Raw genomic sequence first — 17,206 nt, 5'->3', positions numbered from 1 at the left:
GGACTTTCAGTCTTCCCCCACTGAGTATGTTAGCTGTGGGTTTTAATGGGACTTGAGCGTGTTGAGGAAATTCCCTTCTATTCTTAGTTTGTTGAGTGTTTTTATTATGAAAAAGTGTTAGGTTTCTCATACGCAAACTGGTTTATAAAATTGCACTTACATAGCTTTAAAAAGTGTTAAAAGCTGTTAGAATGCCATATTAGACCAGTGTCCAAAAACTGTGTGTACATTTGACTAATTGTTTTAAATGGTTGGAAACTTATTGGACACCCTTAAACTAGAACAGCACGCTGACAATAGTTCTCCTTTATGTCTGCACTCAGCTCTGCTCTCGCTAAGTCTTATAAATTCCATTCAGTTGATTTGTAATAGGTAGCCTTTTTTTGTTTATCTGAATAAAATTTGGAATGTTAGTCATTTTCACATATTTCATTCTAAAGGTTGTTGCAATATTGAAAAAAATCATCTTAAATTCATTTAGTGGGTCACAACAAGCATTTCAAAACATGAAATAGAATGAGACATTAGAGTATATTCTAGTAAGGGAGCATTATTTTGTGCCATTTTGGGTTGTGGTTGGGGTGTGTGTGTGTGTCTCAGATGCATTCTTTTGAAAACAAAAAATAAAACTTTATTGTAAGTAAATGTATTAGTAAATGGGAAGGTATGGGCGAGTTACAGTTCCTTCCTCTCATTAGTATTTCTTAGTGTCCTTTGGGCCTCCTGAAAGTGTCTGTAACTGAGCCAATGTACCTTAGACTGTGGATGTGAAATATTTCTTACTATGTGTTGCATATACACATGAGAAACCGAATTTTTATGAGAAATCTGATTTTTAAATGCTGACAACTAATCCAAAAACTTTAAAAACGCTGTTTAAAAAAGCAGATAATGTAAAAACCAAAACATTATAAAGCTCTACTGACCAATTTCTGAAGACTTTTGATTTAAATGCATGTTTTGCATCTCTCTCCATGAAACAAAACCTCATTCACAGCATGCAAGGGGTGATGCAAAAATAGTTTATTACGGTCTAGTTTATGTAAAGTTAGGTAATATTTACAAAATAGAAATGATCAGCTACATCCATGGGAATCTAGCATGTCACACAAAGGAATAAATATTTTGACAAATACTTCAGTTGTAGTGAACTGTTATTAGAAACTTTGTTAAAAAAAAAAAAAGCCTCAAACGAAACCATAAAATTCTTGAATTGTCGGAGAGAGCGAGCAGCTTCGTTGACCAGGCTCTTCTCTGCAGGGAAGACCCTGGGGCCTGACAGAAGGTGGCTGACTCGGTGGCGCCTGGGAGGCGTGTGCTGAGTCACCCGGGCTCCTCAGACCTCTGCTTTCTTCTGCATGTGACTTAGTCTGGTGAACATTATCACTTAGCATTAGTACAGAAAATAAACACCAGTTAAAGTTACACAAGTTTGTTCTTTGAACACGTACCACCTGGCTGTTGAAATAAGTAGCTGAGGCAAAAGTGATTGCTGTGAATTATTCCCCAACTTGTGACAACAAATGACCAGTATTTTTCACTTTGTATGTCAGCTCTCACACCAGTTTGGTATAGTGTTTTTATCTTTAGTACTGAGCTGGGACATTCACCCTGATAGAAGAGTATTTTGTGAGAAAAATCACTAAGAATTATAATTGTTGAGGAACCACTTAAGAAACTTTACATTTTATAAATATTACTTAGGAAAACCACATGAATTCTCGTCACTTAACTGGTTTGAATCCTAACAATGTCAGTAGATGTGTCGTTAATATTAAAGGTAAATCCTAAAATCCATTTTAATTGAAGTTTTGTGATATAAACATAATACAATAATTTAGTGTTCTCCATAATCTATTCCTAGCTTTCTATAAAAAAACCTGAAATATGTGATACAACTAGTTGTAAAGGGGAAAAGAGCAAAGGGCGTGGGAAAATGTGAAGGCAGCAGGCGGGCCGTCCGGATCTGACTCCGTCACTGTGAGCTCCACGTGCATCCTGGGAAGGCCCCCCAGTGCCGCAAGTGGACACCGACTGTCGTGCTTTACCCCTGAGACTTCAATGTCCTCCTGCATTGGACCATCCAATTCTGAAGTACTTTGTGACTAAATGTTACCTGTTGGACAGACACGTATGGTAACGTAACAGCCTTCCGAGTTGTGTGAGCTCTGTGCTACTGCACAACAGCCTACGAGCGGGGGCAGCCACATGCCACGCTGGCCTCCCCATGCAGCCCTGCCCGGAACACAGACCCCCTGCCAGGCTGTGTGAAACGACGTCCCCTCCAAGTCTCGGAGTGCCCTGCCAAGGAGCTGGTCAAGATGCAACCACCATGTTCTTCTCTTCCTTTCCCTCCAGGACTTGAAGTGGCTCTACCAAGAACGACAACTACAGTTCTTTCAATGAAAGACAATAGCCAGGTGCAGGGCTGTCATTAGTTTAGACACTATACAGTCTTTAAAACCACTTTTCAATGATAAACGCTTTTAGAAAGTCATTACAAACATTTCCTTACAATGTTGGCTGGGGTTCAATCTTATACCCAAAGCTGTGCTCTTTACCTTAAAAAGGGATGAGTGTATACAATAAAAAAAGTCACAAAAAGCCTATAGTAACTTCTGGGTAATATTTACATTGCTTGCTCTGAATATACCGATTATTTTGAAGAAACACAGCTTTTACACAGAGAAATTGGAAGCCACAGAGTGTGCTGTGACTTAAGTTGTCACACAGTCCTGTATGAACACCTAGAGGAAAGGGACCGAAGGTGGTTTAAAGAGCGTTATTGGTGGCACACACGGGGGTGGTCTAGTGTGATTACCTACTCTGTGTCTTCTGCTGAAAAGACTTCAGAGAAGGTAGACCTCTGCCCTTTAGAGAGAAACAATACTTGAAACTTATTGTTCTCAAAAGGGAAAATGAGGCTGGGTCTTTTCAGCAAAATTTGAGAGACCTTGACAAGACGCATTTCCGTGCTGGGTTTATGTCAAGTCTCCCTCTGAAAGAACCCAAAGCAAGTAGGACTAGACGTCCCTTTCAGCTGATCCTTAAGTGTAAGAATGCCCCAAACTGCAGGTGAGTACAACAGACGCCACCTCCTAAGAGCAGTGCGAGGGCTGACTGGCCCTGCCTGCTGGGGAAGTGTCCCAGGGTCCTGCTTCTGGTGCTGACAACAGTGAAGGATTTGGCCTTTGACCTTCTCTCAGGCGAGTAAAAACACCTTTGCTAAGATTGGAAGTCTAATGTCTAAGCTCAGACTTTTCAGGGACTTGCTGCGTGGGAAAGCCGGATGGGACTTTGGGTACTGGTCACCTTCTGAGCCTGACATTGTGGAAAGCCCACGGCAGTTCCTCGTCGTCGCTGATGGGGAACGGGATCTTTAGCTGAGCAGTCTAGTAACTCCTCGCTCGAGAACCACAAGGTAGAAGAGCCTACGATGAAAGATGGAAAACAAATGGTGTGCACATCCCTTAGTGTGAGAACCTTTAGAACAAGGAAGTTTCAGCAGCGTTCTTCCCAGGTCCTTCATAAAGGTCCACTGAGGCCGCTGTCGCAGGGCATGAGAACTGTTTGCTCCTCGCAACCGGGTGGAGAAACTGGAGGCCCAGTTAAAATGAAAGCCAATTCCTATGTAACATGAAACACTGCAGTCGCCCAAGTGCGCAGGACCTGCAGGGGTGGGATGTTTCAGATGACCGACGTTCCCACAGCAGCGCAGCCTCCAATGTGCCGCCTTTTTCTTGGAGCATTTAATTCCTCGTAAGTGTAATACTAATATACTTCATTGTCCTTTGTAAAACTTTAAAAATACTTAAATTACCCCCTCCTTTTGGGGAATAAAGGGGTCACTGAATCCTGTATTTAGTTTTTGGTTTTTTGAAATTGTGTCTATAAAGGAAAATGTTAAAATCCCAAGCTTCCTTAGGACAATGATGAGCAAACTTTTATTTTCAGGAAAAATAAATGTTGATGGGTTGCATTCTTTTTACAAACTGCAAACAGCCTTGAATCCGTGGGTAGTAACTGTCTCGGGTGCATTGGTGAGTGAAGGCGAAGGACCTGGTGTGTGGTTAGCAGACACGGGGCGGGGTGGGAAGCCCGCACGTCCGCCGGACGGGGCCTAGGAGCCAGGGTCACACACGTGCCCGAAGCAGCTTTCTCTGAGGAGAGAGACATGCCTGCCAGCTCGCCAGTGTAGGGGACACAGCTGGGGGTGCCGCAGGGGGAGGGGAGGCATTGTACCATTTCACCCCCAGGATGAGTTGAAAACCATTGACTTGCTAAAGGGACCACCAGGCGGCCGTGACCAAGGACGGGGTTCCATCCTCAGGCCAGCAGGCAGTGTTCCATCTACCTCTGGTGAAATGATGGTATAAATGCATTCTACAAAAAGGTTTCTTAGGCCACCAGTTTTGTTTCCTGGCCTTACTTGTCAGACTTCCTTTCAGGCAGCCTCTGACAGTCACAACTGTGTGTTTTAAAAACTGCAATTCCCTCTTCCTGGGTCTGGCCTGTGCAAAGCCCACAATGCCGAACTGTTGGGTCGGAGCGAGTGACTCGAGCTAGACACGAAGGCAGAGCAAGTCCCACTTAACTAGCCAGGGCCCGGGGCCTTCTGTGGCCTCTCCCTTTCTGGGGGGTGGCGGGGACGGGGAGGGAGTGGACGCTGGTCTCAGCTCCTGACAAACCCACTCATTCCCACCCGTCCATCAAGGATGGCCATCACTTCCTCCCACACATTCATTCATTTCGACACCTTACTGCACAGCTTCCATTTCTAGCGGCGAAGTGCTGTCTGCCACCTTGCCCCAGTGCCAAGGAGGCTGCGGACAGCTGTGGTCACCGGGGCACTGGCCTTCGTATCTGCTCGGGGGCTGGCCTCACGCATGACAGAGCTCGGCCAGCAGCAAGCGGCTACCTGCGGTGTGCGCGCCGCCCTGCACGCCGCTGTCACAAACGCAGATGCTCACAAAAACTGACAAACGAAGTCCAACTGTTTAGTTTTCCCATGAATGTCTGCCACAGCTTTTTGCAGGTGCTAGCAGATTACAAATGAATAATAAACATTTACAGGAACATAATTACAACTGTGAATTCAGAGTCGGTCCACGTTAACATTTTCCTTCCTGGGAAGTGGGGAGCCCCAGCACCTGGGTGCACAGTGTCCCCCCCTCCACACGCACACAGCCCCAGCCCTGAGGACCTCCCTGTACCAGTGCAGAAACCTACTCAACCTCCACACCGGTGCTTGCTTTCGGTAGGTAGCCGGTGCAATTCCTCCCTGCGATGTGGTACCTGCAGGGTGCCTATGGGGGACACTACCCCTGGGCCTGCACTGCGAGGTGACACTAGAAGATCCTTTGCTCCGTCCTCCCCGCTCGCTCCCGCTGGAAGGCGGGATTCAGCAGCAGGCAGCTCAGACCTGGTTCGGAGCCTGGCAGTTGTCACTACAGGACGCCAGTCAGCAAGGCTGCGGGAGGCTGTGTTCCCGGGAACCTCAAGATTGAACCAGCCCCAGGACAGCGAGTCCCGCTGTTTCTGGGGTGATTAGGAGGGGCCTTTACAAAGGCTGTGGTGACAGGTCTTCCCCAGTGTCCACCTTGGACCCCAAATGCTGCACTCAACACACCTGTTCCCCAGGATTCCTGAGGTCTCACCTCCAGGGACAAGTGAATAAAATGAATGCTCTTTTGACCCACTCAAAAGCACTGTGGATTTCAAACCTTTAGTTTTAAGACAGAGGGAGCCTGTCTCCATGCTCGACCCCGCCGGAAGGCTCTGGGATGGCTGGAGGCACAAGGCTGCCTGAGGCAAGTCCTGCGAAGGAAAGACGGACATCAGAGTGCCCGGACATCGCAGAGACCGGGCATGCGGAGTCCCATGGCACTCCGCCCCAGAGGACACGCGTGCTGCGTGCGACAGTGTTCTAGCGGCACGGGCCCCAGCCTCCCGAGCTTCTGTACGTCCCCATTCTGAGCACATGAACAGGTCATGGGTACTTTATGAAAATGCGGCCAATCTCTGTGGTGGGGGTGTCTGGTAAGCAGATTGTTACAATCAGCTACTATTCTCTTGCTTTTAAAAACATGGACTAGACAGGGAATGCCGGGAGTGGGAAGGACTCTTACAGCTTGTGAACAGGGAAGGCTCACGGAGGACGGCCAAGTTCATTGCAGTGAGAAGACAGCCCCAGGCGTGTGTCTTACATTAAACACAGCCCTGGGGGGGTGGGGCGGCTTCTGTCTGCCGTTCCCAGGACTCTTCCCAGATGACGTGTTCACTAACTTAATCTAGGAACCGAGCAAGATTTCTACGTTTTCATCCCCACGTATCCGGGTATCCAGAGACAATCAAACAGACTCCAGCATTAACAGAGTGAGAGCGTGCTCTTGGCAATAAAGCCGATGGGCCGACGGGCCCAGGGAGACCAGCACGAGCTGCACACATTCCACTCTCAGGCCTGCACCTGCTCCCGCGGCCGCAGAGCCGCTTCCCACTGGCTAGGGTTGGTTCTACTCCTTGATCAACAGTTTTCATGAGCCATAATAGAAACTCCAACTCAAGACATCTTTAAGAAGAGCTGTAGAGTGTTTGGTGGCACTTAAAAAGGTATTAATCAAACTTAAAAAAGCCAAATTGTTAGTACAGGTTTACTTGAGGTTCTCTAAACGCTGCAAGAGAACTCTTCGTATCTCAGATTACTTAAATGATGAAGAACACAAAATAATAGGCAGTTCTCATCTGACTCCGACGTCCTCTGTACTGTCCTCTTAACACAGGGGGCTTCTCTCAACCTTTTCAAAAGCAACAGGTTTCTTTCCAGAGGGATTACAGGAGTGAATCCTCTTTCGCCCGTGGGATTCCCTGAGGGGATTCATCATTTGCAGTTACAGTCTGATACCCCAGGCCAAGTAGTCATGAAACAACCGGGGTGACTGGTGGCCAAGAAAGGAGCGAGCGTAGGAAGGAATGAGAGGGGCCGGGGCTTTTGTGCAAGATTTAATAAAAAACAAACAAAAATAGGAATGGCTGCTTTCAACATTCTCCAGGTTGTGAAGTCTGCCGTGATGACCTGGGGTGTGGTTCCAAGATGGACCAGTGGAAGGAATACAAAACGCTGGCCTGCTCTCAAGCTCAAAGGTGGTGCGTCAAAAGGTCAGAAGCCACGGCCCTCGCCCTGCTCCCCTAGCTCCTGCCACAGGCGTGTGAGCTGTCAGTGCAGGGATCCGGGCAGAAGCACAGCCCCATGGCTTGTTCTCTCCAAGCGACCCGGTGCGCAGAGCTCGGCCCGGGCCCGACCCCACAGCTAGCTTAGCGCCAGGCTGCCGGGCGTGCGTAATACTGACAGTGAGCGAGCGAGTGCCGGGGTGGCGGCCGGAAGGGAGCCCAGCGGGCGCAGCTGGCCCCCCCAGCCCCCACTGCTTGGCTGATTTTAGAATACCGCGGAAACGAAAGCCTGGATAAAGACAACGGGAAGTCGGAATCAACGTAGCAGGGAATGGTGGGAACGACCCATAACCCAGTCTCTCATGCATCCATACCCACAGCTAATGACAATAATGACAACAGCAATGATAAAAAATCAAAGATACAGACAAAAAGCAGTGTTGGGTTGTGCTGCCACAAGCTGGGAAGGGTGTATGTTCAAGTCGAGCGGGACACAGCTAGTCTTTCTTCAAGTCCCTGGATTCAAAGAGCTTCAAGCGTTCTTGCACTGTCAGGCCTTCCTTCAGACTCTGGGAGGAGAGGAGACAGACAGACAGACAAATGGTTACGGACCGTGCCTAATGCTGGGGTGCAGTTTGCAGTCAGAGGCAGAGGGGTGGGGGAGGCTCCTCAGAGATTAGTGGGGCATGCTAAGCAGAGAGCCGTCTCCTGTGAAATGGTGTTATCTGGATGGAAAGGAAACAAATCAGAGAAACAAGACCATGTGTGCGAGAAGGTGAATTCTGAGCTGAGGGCTCTTTAGACAAGCAGCGATCAGGCCGATTCAGCCAGGAAAAGAAGACTGCGCCAAGAACTCGAAAACCGCCCATCTACGTCTTCTCTCGAATGTGGACCTGCCCACGTGTGGTTCGCTTGCGACTATTACCAAGGCCTCACATGGGACCCGAGCTGCTGGGGCACCGCGGCCGCCGGCCGGGACCAGCCTCGCTGCCCCCGGATGCGCCTGGCAGCATCTGTTGCCCTCAGACCTGTTCTCGGCCTTCTCTGATGAGGAACCCTGTTGGGTTTACTGTTACGGGGACTTGGGAACATGTCAACATATCTACTCCAATTTCCAGAATGTAAAACTGATACTCTGTTCTTGTGGGACCCTGGGCAAGTTTCAATCTGTGTGTCTTGAGATGAATGAGACTTTATTAACCGGGGGCAGTGCTTCCCCTTCATCTTAGAGGCTCCCCCCAAAGACTGAATTTCTGGATAAGAGGAACACCCATCTCTTAGAGGATGACGGGCGGGTGGGATTCCAGCTCCGGCGGGGACGGGCCTGGCTCCTGAGTCGCTGTCTCATCTCCATGGTTTACACCTTAACATCAGACTCAGAGCTGCCAGTGACCCCAGCTTGCACGTGCTAGAGCTGACAAAGGCACAAGCGTCACTAAGACACGCACAACTCAAGGCTGGCCCCAGGACACGGACCTGGTGGTTATGTCCATTTCAGCCCCAAATCGGAGCAGCTGGTCCTGGGGCCGAGAGAGAGCCCAGCCTGACGCTTCAGTGCGGGCGTTCGTGGGTCTGTGGCCCCAGCTTCCTCCAAGGTGTGAGGGAAGTGCGGTGGGCCCTGCTGTTCCCCCAGCTTCACCCATAACAGCTCGCTTGCTTTTGGTACTATAGGTCTGTGTGTGTATAAATGAATAGGATAGTTTTTTTTTTTTAAGTAATGGGTTCTACTGCTAACCTTTCTGAAACTCACTCCAGGTGGACCTCCATGTAAGCATGTGGCTGGGTCACTTCTGAAGCTTGTCACTGAGGTCGGAGGATGGGGGCCCGTCCACACCCCACTCCAAACCCGAATGTCCCTCACTGCACACAATGGCCTCAAATACTCTTGGGTCTCTCCTCCCAAGTGCTTCCGGTCAGGAGTTGCCGTGTCAGCCTGACACAGGTGCTGACACCCACGGCTGTCCTCGCTGGGGACTTTCCCGAGACACAGCAGCGAGCGCCACTCCTGAGAGCTGAGGGAAGGTGAGTGTCCTGCCTCTGGGTGTGCGCCTGCTATGCGTTGGCCTGTTGTGCTCAGGGACAGGCAGCCAGGGAGCTGGGCGACGAGGGGCAGCCCACCCAAGGCTACAGCAGGCCCACGGCTGTGTGCCCACTCCCAACAGGAAACAGCTCCACCTGTGTGCAGCCAGTGCAGGGCCAGTGAAGGGCCTTCCGTGCAGCCGCTCCCTTGGGGCTCAGTCCTCCCACGGCCAGTCTGCACCGAGCACCTCGGGGACCCCACACTCACTACCAGAGGGCGCCTCCAGGAGGACTCTGGGGGAACGTTCTCTGGTCACAACCCCAAACAAGCTGCCCTGTTCGTAAGCAACAAACTTGCTTTGACTTGGTGGAGCTGAGACTTTCTATCCTTTTGAGTGAAGGATGATGCAGAAACAACAGAAATGAAATAGAAACTTCTACATATCAGATCTCACGTGAAAAGCATCAATGACAGGTTCAGTTTCTAAACAATGTCACTCCCCGTGGGGGTGAGGCTGTCACCACACAGAGTCAGGGAGAGGGCAGCGCCCCTGGAGGAGGGGGTGCTCGCTGATGGGCTTCCCCGGCCCGGCCAATCGGCATCCCAGCAGCTCCGTGGGGACACCTGCAAGGTCTCGCTCCTCCTACCGGGCAGTGCCCCGTGCACCAAGGGCTTTCTTCCTCTATGGGAAACACGGCTGCGCCTGACACCTTTCTCTCTACTTTTGCTCCCACAGACAAAACTGCTCTTGTGACGTGTTCCTCCCGAGCGACGTCCATAGGCAGGCTCCCTGAATACCCTGGCTCGGCCCTGCCTGGCCTGTGAACTGGGCGGGGGTTCTGCAGCAATGAGACTACTTGTCAGGGCCACAGGGGGTCTGTCACGCCCGCTTCTTGACAGAGGGCAAGAGGGGTCCCCCAGAGAACGCGGAGCACACAGAGCATCTGACATGCACGCTGACCGGGCCTGTGTGCACCCGAGATCCGGGCTCAGCTCTGTTAAGAGGTGAGAGTGCCAGGTACCTCCCCAGAACAGGTTAATGCAACTTTACTTGGATTTGCGTATGTGCTTCCGGAGGGAGCGGCATGAATTAAATCAAGTCACAATGAAACGAGGAGCTTGCTACGGAGGTGTGCGCAGTGCATGCAGGTAGCACCCCGTCGGGGGCGGCAGGTGGGTGGGCGCTGAGAGGTGTTTACCTACATGACAGGGGACCTGGAAGCGGGCTGGTTTCAGTTATCCCATGAGACCTGCTCAATTACAGACTGTCAGAGGAAAGAGCAAAACATAAGACACACACACAATAAATCCTGACTGTGCATCTGTCCCTCCCCACCCGCCCGCCCTTCCCACGGAGTGGCGCGCAGGGGGCAGGGCACGTATGCTGGGGTTTGCAGGGAGCTTCCTCTCTTGAAGGCAGCCGGCATCAGTACTACACTAAGGACGTGCGAGGAACAACAGACAGAGTGGGGCTGGGCCAGAAGGCGAGTGGGGTGCGATTCCCTGCAAACCCTGCTTTTCCAAGGCCTGGCCCTTCAATTGCCACTGTCAGGAGGTGGTTCCACTGTTGCATGGAGGAGACACGAAGCTCGAAGCCACCAAAACTGGCCCAGCAGGGTTAAGTGTGTGGGGCCAAGCTCATTCTGGGACCCTGGGGACCTGCCACTGCTGCCTGTACTGGGCCTTCACCCCTGCCCCTCTCCCCAATGTCTGGGAGCCCCACATTCCTGGGGCCAGACCCCAGGCTCACCTTGGACCTGATGTTTCTGAGTTGCCGGCTGACAGAGGACCTGTCTTTCTTCAAGAAGTCAGGATTGCTTTTAGATTTCATTATATCTGAAGAAACAAACAGACCCATCACTTTGTTTCTAAAATGCTCTGGAACTAGAGTGAATGTTTCAAAATTTCCCAAGCTGATTGTCCTCGCCACACACTTAGGACATTTCCTTAAACAACTTTAAGGGAACGCAAAGCCAATGACCATGAGACATACTAGACCTCCTTTGGAACGGCCCAAAGCACAGAAGAACTGGACGATGTCTGCACGGGGGGCACTTGGCCAGGGTCTCCCAGCCGGGGCCCGACCGCAGGCAAAGCCGTGCTCTCTCTGGGGTGGGGAGGGCCTGGACACCCCACTCTGGGGCTGCACCTCGTCTGCTGAGCAGCCCATCCTATCCCAGCATCCTTCCTGAGAACCCAGGACTAGGATAAAACAAGAGAGGAGACCAAGTCCTTCTAATCCACACCCGCGGGGACAGCCACCACCAATGTCTGGCGTACAGTCCGTCCCACTCAAACAAATACATGCTGGGCCACACCGTGTGTCCTGTGGGTGGCATTGTTCAAACTTAATATACTTATTGAGCTCTGCCCATGTCAAAACAAAAACATCTACCTGATGTCATAGTTTCAACAACCCTCCGTTTGAGGCAAATAGACTGTTTAGGTGCAACCAGTCTTTACTTCTAAGTGCGAAGTTCTTTGCACATTTCTATGCACCTATTTTTTTCAGAAGTTAAACGGGTAGGTCACAGGATGTACGCATCCCCCCCCTAATTGTAAGCTTTCGTCTCTCGCTGTCTCCTGGCTCCCCCAGGTTCCCCTCACTGCTTTACCCACCCAGAGTTAGTCTATAGTTGCATTTTAAATTTTGCTCCATACTGCCTCATTGCCTTCCAGAAAGACCCTTATCCTCCGAACAGCAATGCAAATGATTTTCTGTCCACCTGTCCGTCAGTACTGCCACTACTGCCACTGTCCTGGGCTAGCGGACAGAAAACAGTTGCACTTTTGGGTGTCAGCGAGCTAGCACATCGTTTCCTCCCTGGCCCCTTCCCCCACGGCCTCCTGTAGATTTTATGGTGAAACCCCAGGACCAAGCAACTAATGGGACTTTTACCAAACTACTGAGTCTTAAGGAAACAGGAAAACACAACCTGCCACTAATATGAAAACAGGCGCCGATGGTGTGATTTTCCCTCAAAGCAATCAGCACCAGGCTGCCACCAGCCACCCTAGGGCCCTGCCAGCCCCGACCAGTGCCCCTCTCGCTGTTGTCTGTGAGGAAACAGGAGTCTAAAGACAGACAGGGATTCCAGTGCTCTGAATGAAGCCCCTGTGACGCCTGCCCAATCCCCATGAGCTCACCGTATCCCGACACAGGGGTGTTCTCAGGGGACTTTTCACCCAGGGCTTCCGTGGCTGCTTTCAGCTGCTCTTTCAACCTGCTGATGTCACAGTCAGCCTTTGCTCTCACGATGCTGAGCTCCGTGTAGATGTCTTTGTACTTGTCACTAGCATACTTCTTGTCCTTGGGGGTGGAAGGACAGAACAAACAGTGGTTACAGCCAGGCGAGGCGCTCTGTCTTCTGGGGAGTGACCGGGGAGTGCCACCCACAGCAGAAGAGGCAGGCTGACCCTGGACTTGCAAAGGCAGGAAGGAGCCACAGTTCTGCAGTTGTGGCGACACGTGTCCCTCGCAGCCCCGCCCGCCCTGTGGGATGTGCCCTTACCCGCAACGCTGTCTGCAGCTCATCCTTGAGAGAGCTGATCTCCTGTTTCAGGTACTGTATTTCTGATTCCTTGACTCGCAATAAGACCTAGAACGAGAGAGCAATTAGGGATCGACATTCAGGAGCAAAGGGACTTCCAGAGTCTTGAAAGCAAAGACTGCGAGTCGAGCAGAGAGCTGCCCCGCATACTGATGAGCAGGCTGCTTCCTCCCCTCCTCACCAACACGCAGAACGTAAGCACTGCTGCTGGCTGCAGCGCTCCGCACAGAAACAGGAGAAAGGAGCTGCTGCAATCCCGCGCGCCTCAGCGCCCTCCCCCTTGGCCGGGGCCCCGGCGAGCTGTGGCTGTGCCCACGAAGGTGCCCACAGAGCTGACCTCTGAGACTTTGGAACTCACTCTGCCTCTCGAACATCTTTTACCAGGAGAGAGTTTCGTGATGAAATTTTAATTGAATGGGAAGAAATCTAAGTGCTTTCATAAAAGGGCACCTTACACATAAAAATCAATCGTTTGGACTTAAGAGGAAGCTCCCTGACCCGAGTAAGAACAGGGTGTTGTAAGCTCTCAAGCAGCCTCAGTGCCCAAGCAGTTATGAAATGTTTCATTGTAGGTGGTGTTTGTGACAGCAGACGCAGGGGAAGAGGGGAGGTGAGCGAAGATGGGGTTGAGGTTCCTGCGGCCTCTCACGGGACCTCCACTTCTGCCGTGCACTCTGGGTTTGCCTGGCAGCTAACTGTCCTCTTTTGCTGTCCTGGGGTGAATTGGGTCTTTCCATGTTCTTTCCCTCTTGCTGTCTCCAGACCTCATCCCTGTAATGACTGTAAGCTGGGGACCACTCTTGGGCCCCACTTGGGGCGTGTGCGGTGCAGAGCTGGCTGCAGAGGGGGCCTGGCTCCGAGCAGTACCTCCAACTCGTAGGCATCCTTGCCCTGCGTGAGAGGTGAGCCCGCGGCCTCCCCACTGGCGTCCCCCGTCAGCAGCGTTCGTAACCGTGAGATCTCCGCGGCCAGGCGGTTGTTCAGCTCCTGGGGGACAGAACGGCAGCACAGAGACGCTCAGCAGAACTGCTCGGGGGCGGCAATCACGCAGCGCAAACAGGAGAGGCTGTCTCTCACAGCACCAGGCAGACGCGGCGGGCACACGGGGCCACGGCCCGCTCCGCGCACCCTCATGCTTGAGGTTTAGCGTGTGCAGGTGTCACCGCCTGCTGTCACACCCTGGCCAACGCCATTTATGTGGGCTCTGTAAGTGTCTGTAAATTGTGCGTGCAGGATCCTTCTTACACTTCTGTCACCGTAACGAATGTTAAGCTGTCCCACGGTCTTCCCACTTGAGTTCCTACAGGACGAGGCCCTCTTGCCACCTTCCCGGCACACTTTCTGTACCTTCTTCTCAACTGACAGATGGTCATCTTAGGCCACCGCAGTGACAAGCGGAACCCGTCCTGCCGGAGCGCCCTCTACGGGGTGGCTGTGGGCCCACGGCGCCTCGGGCCTGAACCAGGCCCCCATCTGTCTGCTCAGTGCCCGGGGAGGACGAGCAGGTGGTCACGAGGACGGTGGACCAATCTGGTACCACAGAGAAGCTTTAATCAAACTAAACCTAACCTTGAGCCTGCCCACTAGCCAGGATTTCAAATGCACTCCAGTTTTCTGAGGAGCAGGCAAATTTTGAGAATTCTCTGACAAAAATGAATGTAAGCAGTGTCTGTTCCTGAGTGGGAGAAGTTTAAACATGGTGCTAGCCTTGGTGATGGGGGTCGGAATGGGTGCGATGACCCTCCCAGGCCTTGCCCAGCAACGAGGAGTAAAAAATCAGAGATGCCCAGGAGAAGAAACCGAGACATTTAGAATCTCTAAAAGAGCTGGAGCCACAGTAACTTCACGTGCAATCAGCTGGTTTCTGCAGCCTGGTGGCCACAGCCCCACCATCTGCTGTGAGTTTCTGTCAACACATTGGAAGATGTCACATGTTGGGGAGGTGCCTGCAGATCAGGGGGCCACTCCGTGGCCCAGGGACTTTCGGGGCCACCTTGAGGGTGAGGCCTGCTGCCCACTCCAGCACGGGCTCACCTGATTGTGGGCGTTGAGCTCCTGGTTCTCGCGCTGGCACTGCCGCAGGGCCTGCCGCTCGGCCTCCAGTGCCTGGGCCAGGTGGGCATTTTCCAGGCACTTCTGGGAGTACTGCTCCGACAGGACCTCCAGCTCCCGCTGCACTGACTGCAGCTCCTCCCTGGGGAGAGGGGACCACTCAGTCCTATCCCCCCCACAGGCCAGGCAGCCAAAGGATTGTGGATCCCCACTGAGACTCGGGGGTAATGAGACAGCAGAAAGAACTGAGGGACAGAGAGCAGGCCCGCACATTCTACTGTCTCAGTTTGCACACAGCTGCATAAGGGAGAACTGAAAAAGCACTTCAGGTTTATAGAAATCTACTCTGTGTCCTTCCCCAGTCCTCTTTTAAGTAGCTTAATAGTGCCACAGACAAAACTTCTCTCATGACATGAGGAGAACATCCACTCACTGGTACCAAAACATATGTCCTGTTTCTGAGAGAAATCAGAGTTGCAATTTCTTTTCAGCACTAACTTTTGAGGTGATCTGTGTCGTAAGTCAGTACCAGGCTCTATTCACACGCAGAAAATCAGAGCCTTGAGACATTACTATCACCCTGGCGCCCCCTGAGAAGGGCTGTTTCTCCCACTGGTGAAGCTAAGAAAGAGGGGTCTCAGGGCGAGCCGACCACGCCCCGCGCCGTCACCCCTGCAGGTGAGAGGAATGTGCCTGCGGTGCACAGGACGCCGCCAGCCTGGCCCCGGCCCTGACTATACTGAATGGGAGCCCTGGAAGAGGCAGGGACCCCAATTCTTTTATGGTGCAAAGACCCCAGTAAAGGCTAGTTCTGCATGGCTCTCCCAGCGGCCAGTTCAAGGGCTCCCAGTGGCGTTGGCTGTGCTGAGGAAAAAGTGAGTAGCTGAGCTGCTGTCTGCCTTTCAGTCTCTGGCCTATGCAAACAGAATCAGCGTACATGCTTGTTAAAAACGTAGGAACTGTGGCCGCCTCTGCCGCGCACCGCCACGAAGCATCAGGTGTCAGGCTCTGGACCAGATTCCCTCCTCTGCCTGAGCTATTGCGGCGGCAGCAGCTGATGGAGAACCAATTCCAGAAATGGCTGGAGAGCAGTCCTGAAGAATGGTTAGCAGTTACGCAATTTCCTTTGCTGCGCCTTCTCTAGATTTTAGTGATTAGTTTGTGTGTGTCAGTAACAGGAGGCCACGTGTGTGTCAGTAACAAGAGCTGGCGGCTACTGACCCTCGGACGGCACTCAGCCCCTCAGGAAAGAAAGCGCTGAGCGGCTCAGTGCCATGAGCCCCCAGCACTGCCACCCTGGGACCCGCATCGCTGTGGCTCCGACAAAGGCACGGAAGACGCGCGGCCCGCTCCCCACGCGAGGCTGGAGGCTGACTCACAGGTACTGCCGCCGCAGGGCCTCGATGTCCGAGTTCACGCTGCTGATCTGCGACCGCTGGCTCTTCTCCAGCTCACGCTCCATCTCCTCTCGGTGGGCGTTCTTCATGGCTTCGATGGCTGCAGGCAAGGACATGGCCATCAGCACCGAGGAGCTGGGGGGCCAGATGGACAGCAGGAAGCGGCGGCTGCCCACTGCCCACGCTCAGGCTGGCCTCTCCCACGCCCACTCTCCGAGGTCGACGCAGGCCGGGAGAGGTCCCAGCGAACTCTCCCCACACTCCCCACACACAGATGCAGCGCATTTGTTCTTTTGACGTTTGATGAAAACCAAACTGATTAAATAAATGTCAATGTTAAATTCAAGCATGAATTTGTAAAACAAAAAGCTTGGTATGTGTCCTTCCTGGGTACTCAGGGAAAAGCCATGTAAAGAATAGTCACATAACAGAGGGCAACACCAAAGCAAAGGTGCTGGGCTTCCTCGGGAAGAGGATCGACTCTGTGACAAAGCTCTTTTCAGAACCTTTGTGCTCTCCCATCATGGGGCACTTCTGGCTGGCCTTCTGTGGACAGGGCTCTGTCAGGGAAATGCCACCTCACGCATTTCCCTCTGGAGAGCCCCTCATGCGAAGCTGGTTGGACTGCTGGCTGCAGAGAGGGCTCCTAAAACCAGCCTTTTCAATTCCCAGACAACTGTCACAGAAGAATTCCCTCGGATAATGACGCTTAAGTCTCAGCCAAGAGGCCAGTCATTACTCTGGGCCACACATGCGGCTCAGGAAAAGTCTGCCACCTGCCCTGCCCTCCGGGTAGAGCGGCCACCGTGCCAGCTCCCACCTGAGATGGTGGCCGCGGTCTCCTCTGCCAGGAGGCGGTCTTTCTCTTCCCGCAGCTTCTCCAGTTCCCGCTGGTGCTGCCTCTGCAGGTCTTCAATCTTCTTCTGGTGCGTTTCTTCCATTGCCGCAAACCCTCGCTCACACGTCGCCTGCAAGATGCGAAAGGGACTTGATTAGCTTCTTTGCCTCCAAGTTGGGCG

The 17,206-nt window shown here is 52.3% G+C and overlaps 1 protein-coding gene across 10 annotated transcripts in view; it reads right to left on the bottom strand.

Moving 5' to 3' along the window:
- Window positions 1–1,001: 1,001 nt before the first annotated feature.
- MPRIP (myosin phosphatase Rho interacting protein) overlaps window positions 1,002–17,206 on the bottom strand; it is a 133,264-nt gene continuing 117,059 nt past the window's right edge. For 5 of the 10 annotated variants that reach the window (XM_081029114.1, XM_081029116.1, XM_081029119.1 and 2 more), the window contains 8 exons: window positions 17,008–17,155; window positions 16,170–16,287; window positions 14,773–14,932; window positions 13,606–13,725; window positions 12,700–12,786; window positions 12,335–12,497; window positions 10,938–11,023; window positions 1,002–7,736 (listed from right to left, as the gene is read on the bottom strand). In XM_081029114.1, coding sequence (XP_080885240.1) covers window positions 7,665–7,736; window positions 10,938–11,023; window positions 12,335–12,497; window positions 12,700–12,786; window positions 13,606–13,725; window positions 14,773–14,932; window positions 16,170–16,287; window positions 17,008–17,155 — 954 coding nt within the window. In that variant the 3' untranslated portion in view covers window positions 1,002–7,664. Of the gene's footprint in view, window positions 7,737–10,386; window positions 10,453–10,937; window positions 11,024–12,334; window positions 12,498–12,699; window positions 12,787–13,605; window positions 13,726–14,772; window positions 14,933–16,169; window positions 16,288–17,007; window positions 17,156–17,206 lie in introns of all 10 variants that reach the window. The other 5 variants (XM_081029117.1, XM_081029123.1, XM_081029121.1 and 2 more) reach the window with 2 other exon arrangements.

The sequence above is a fragment of the Rhinolophus hipposideros genome, assembly GCF_964194185.1.
Source record: "Rhinolophus hipposideros genome assembly, chromosome: 20".
In the NCBI taxonomy this organism is placed as follows: Eukaryota; Metazoa; Chordata; class Mammalia; order Chiroptera; family Rhinolophidae; genus Rhinolophus; species Rhinolophus hipposideros.
The sequence above is the reverse complement of the archived record's forward strand: the minus strand, read 5'-3'. Positions and strand labels throughout refer to the sequence as shown.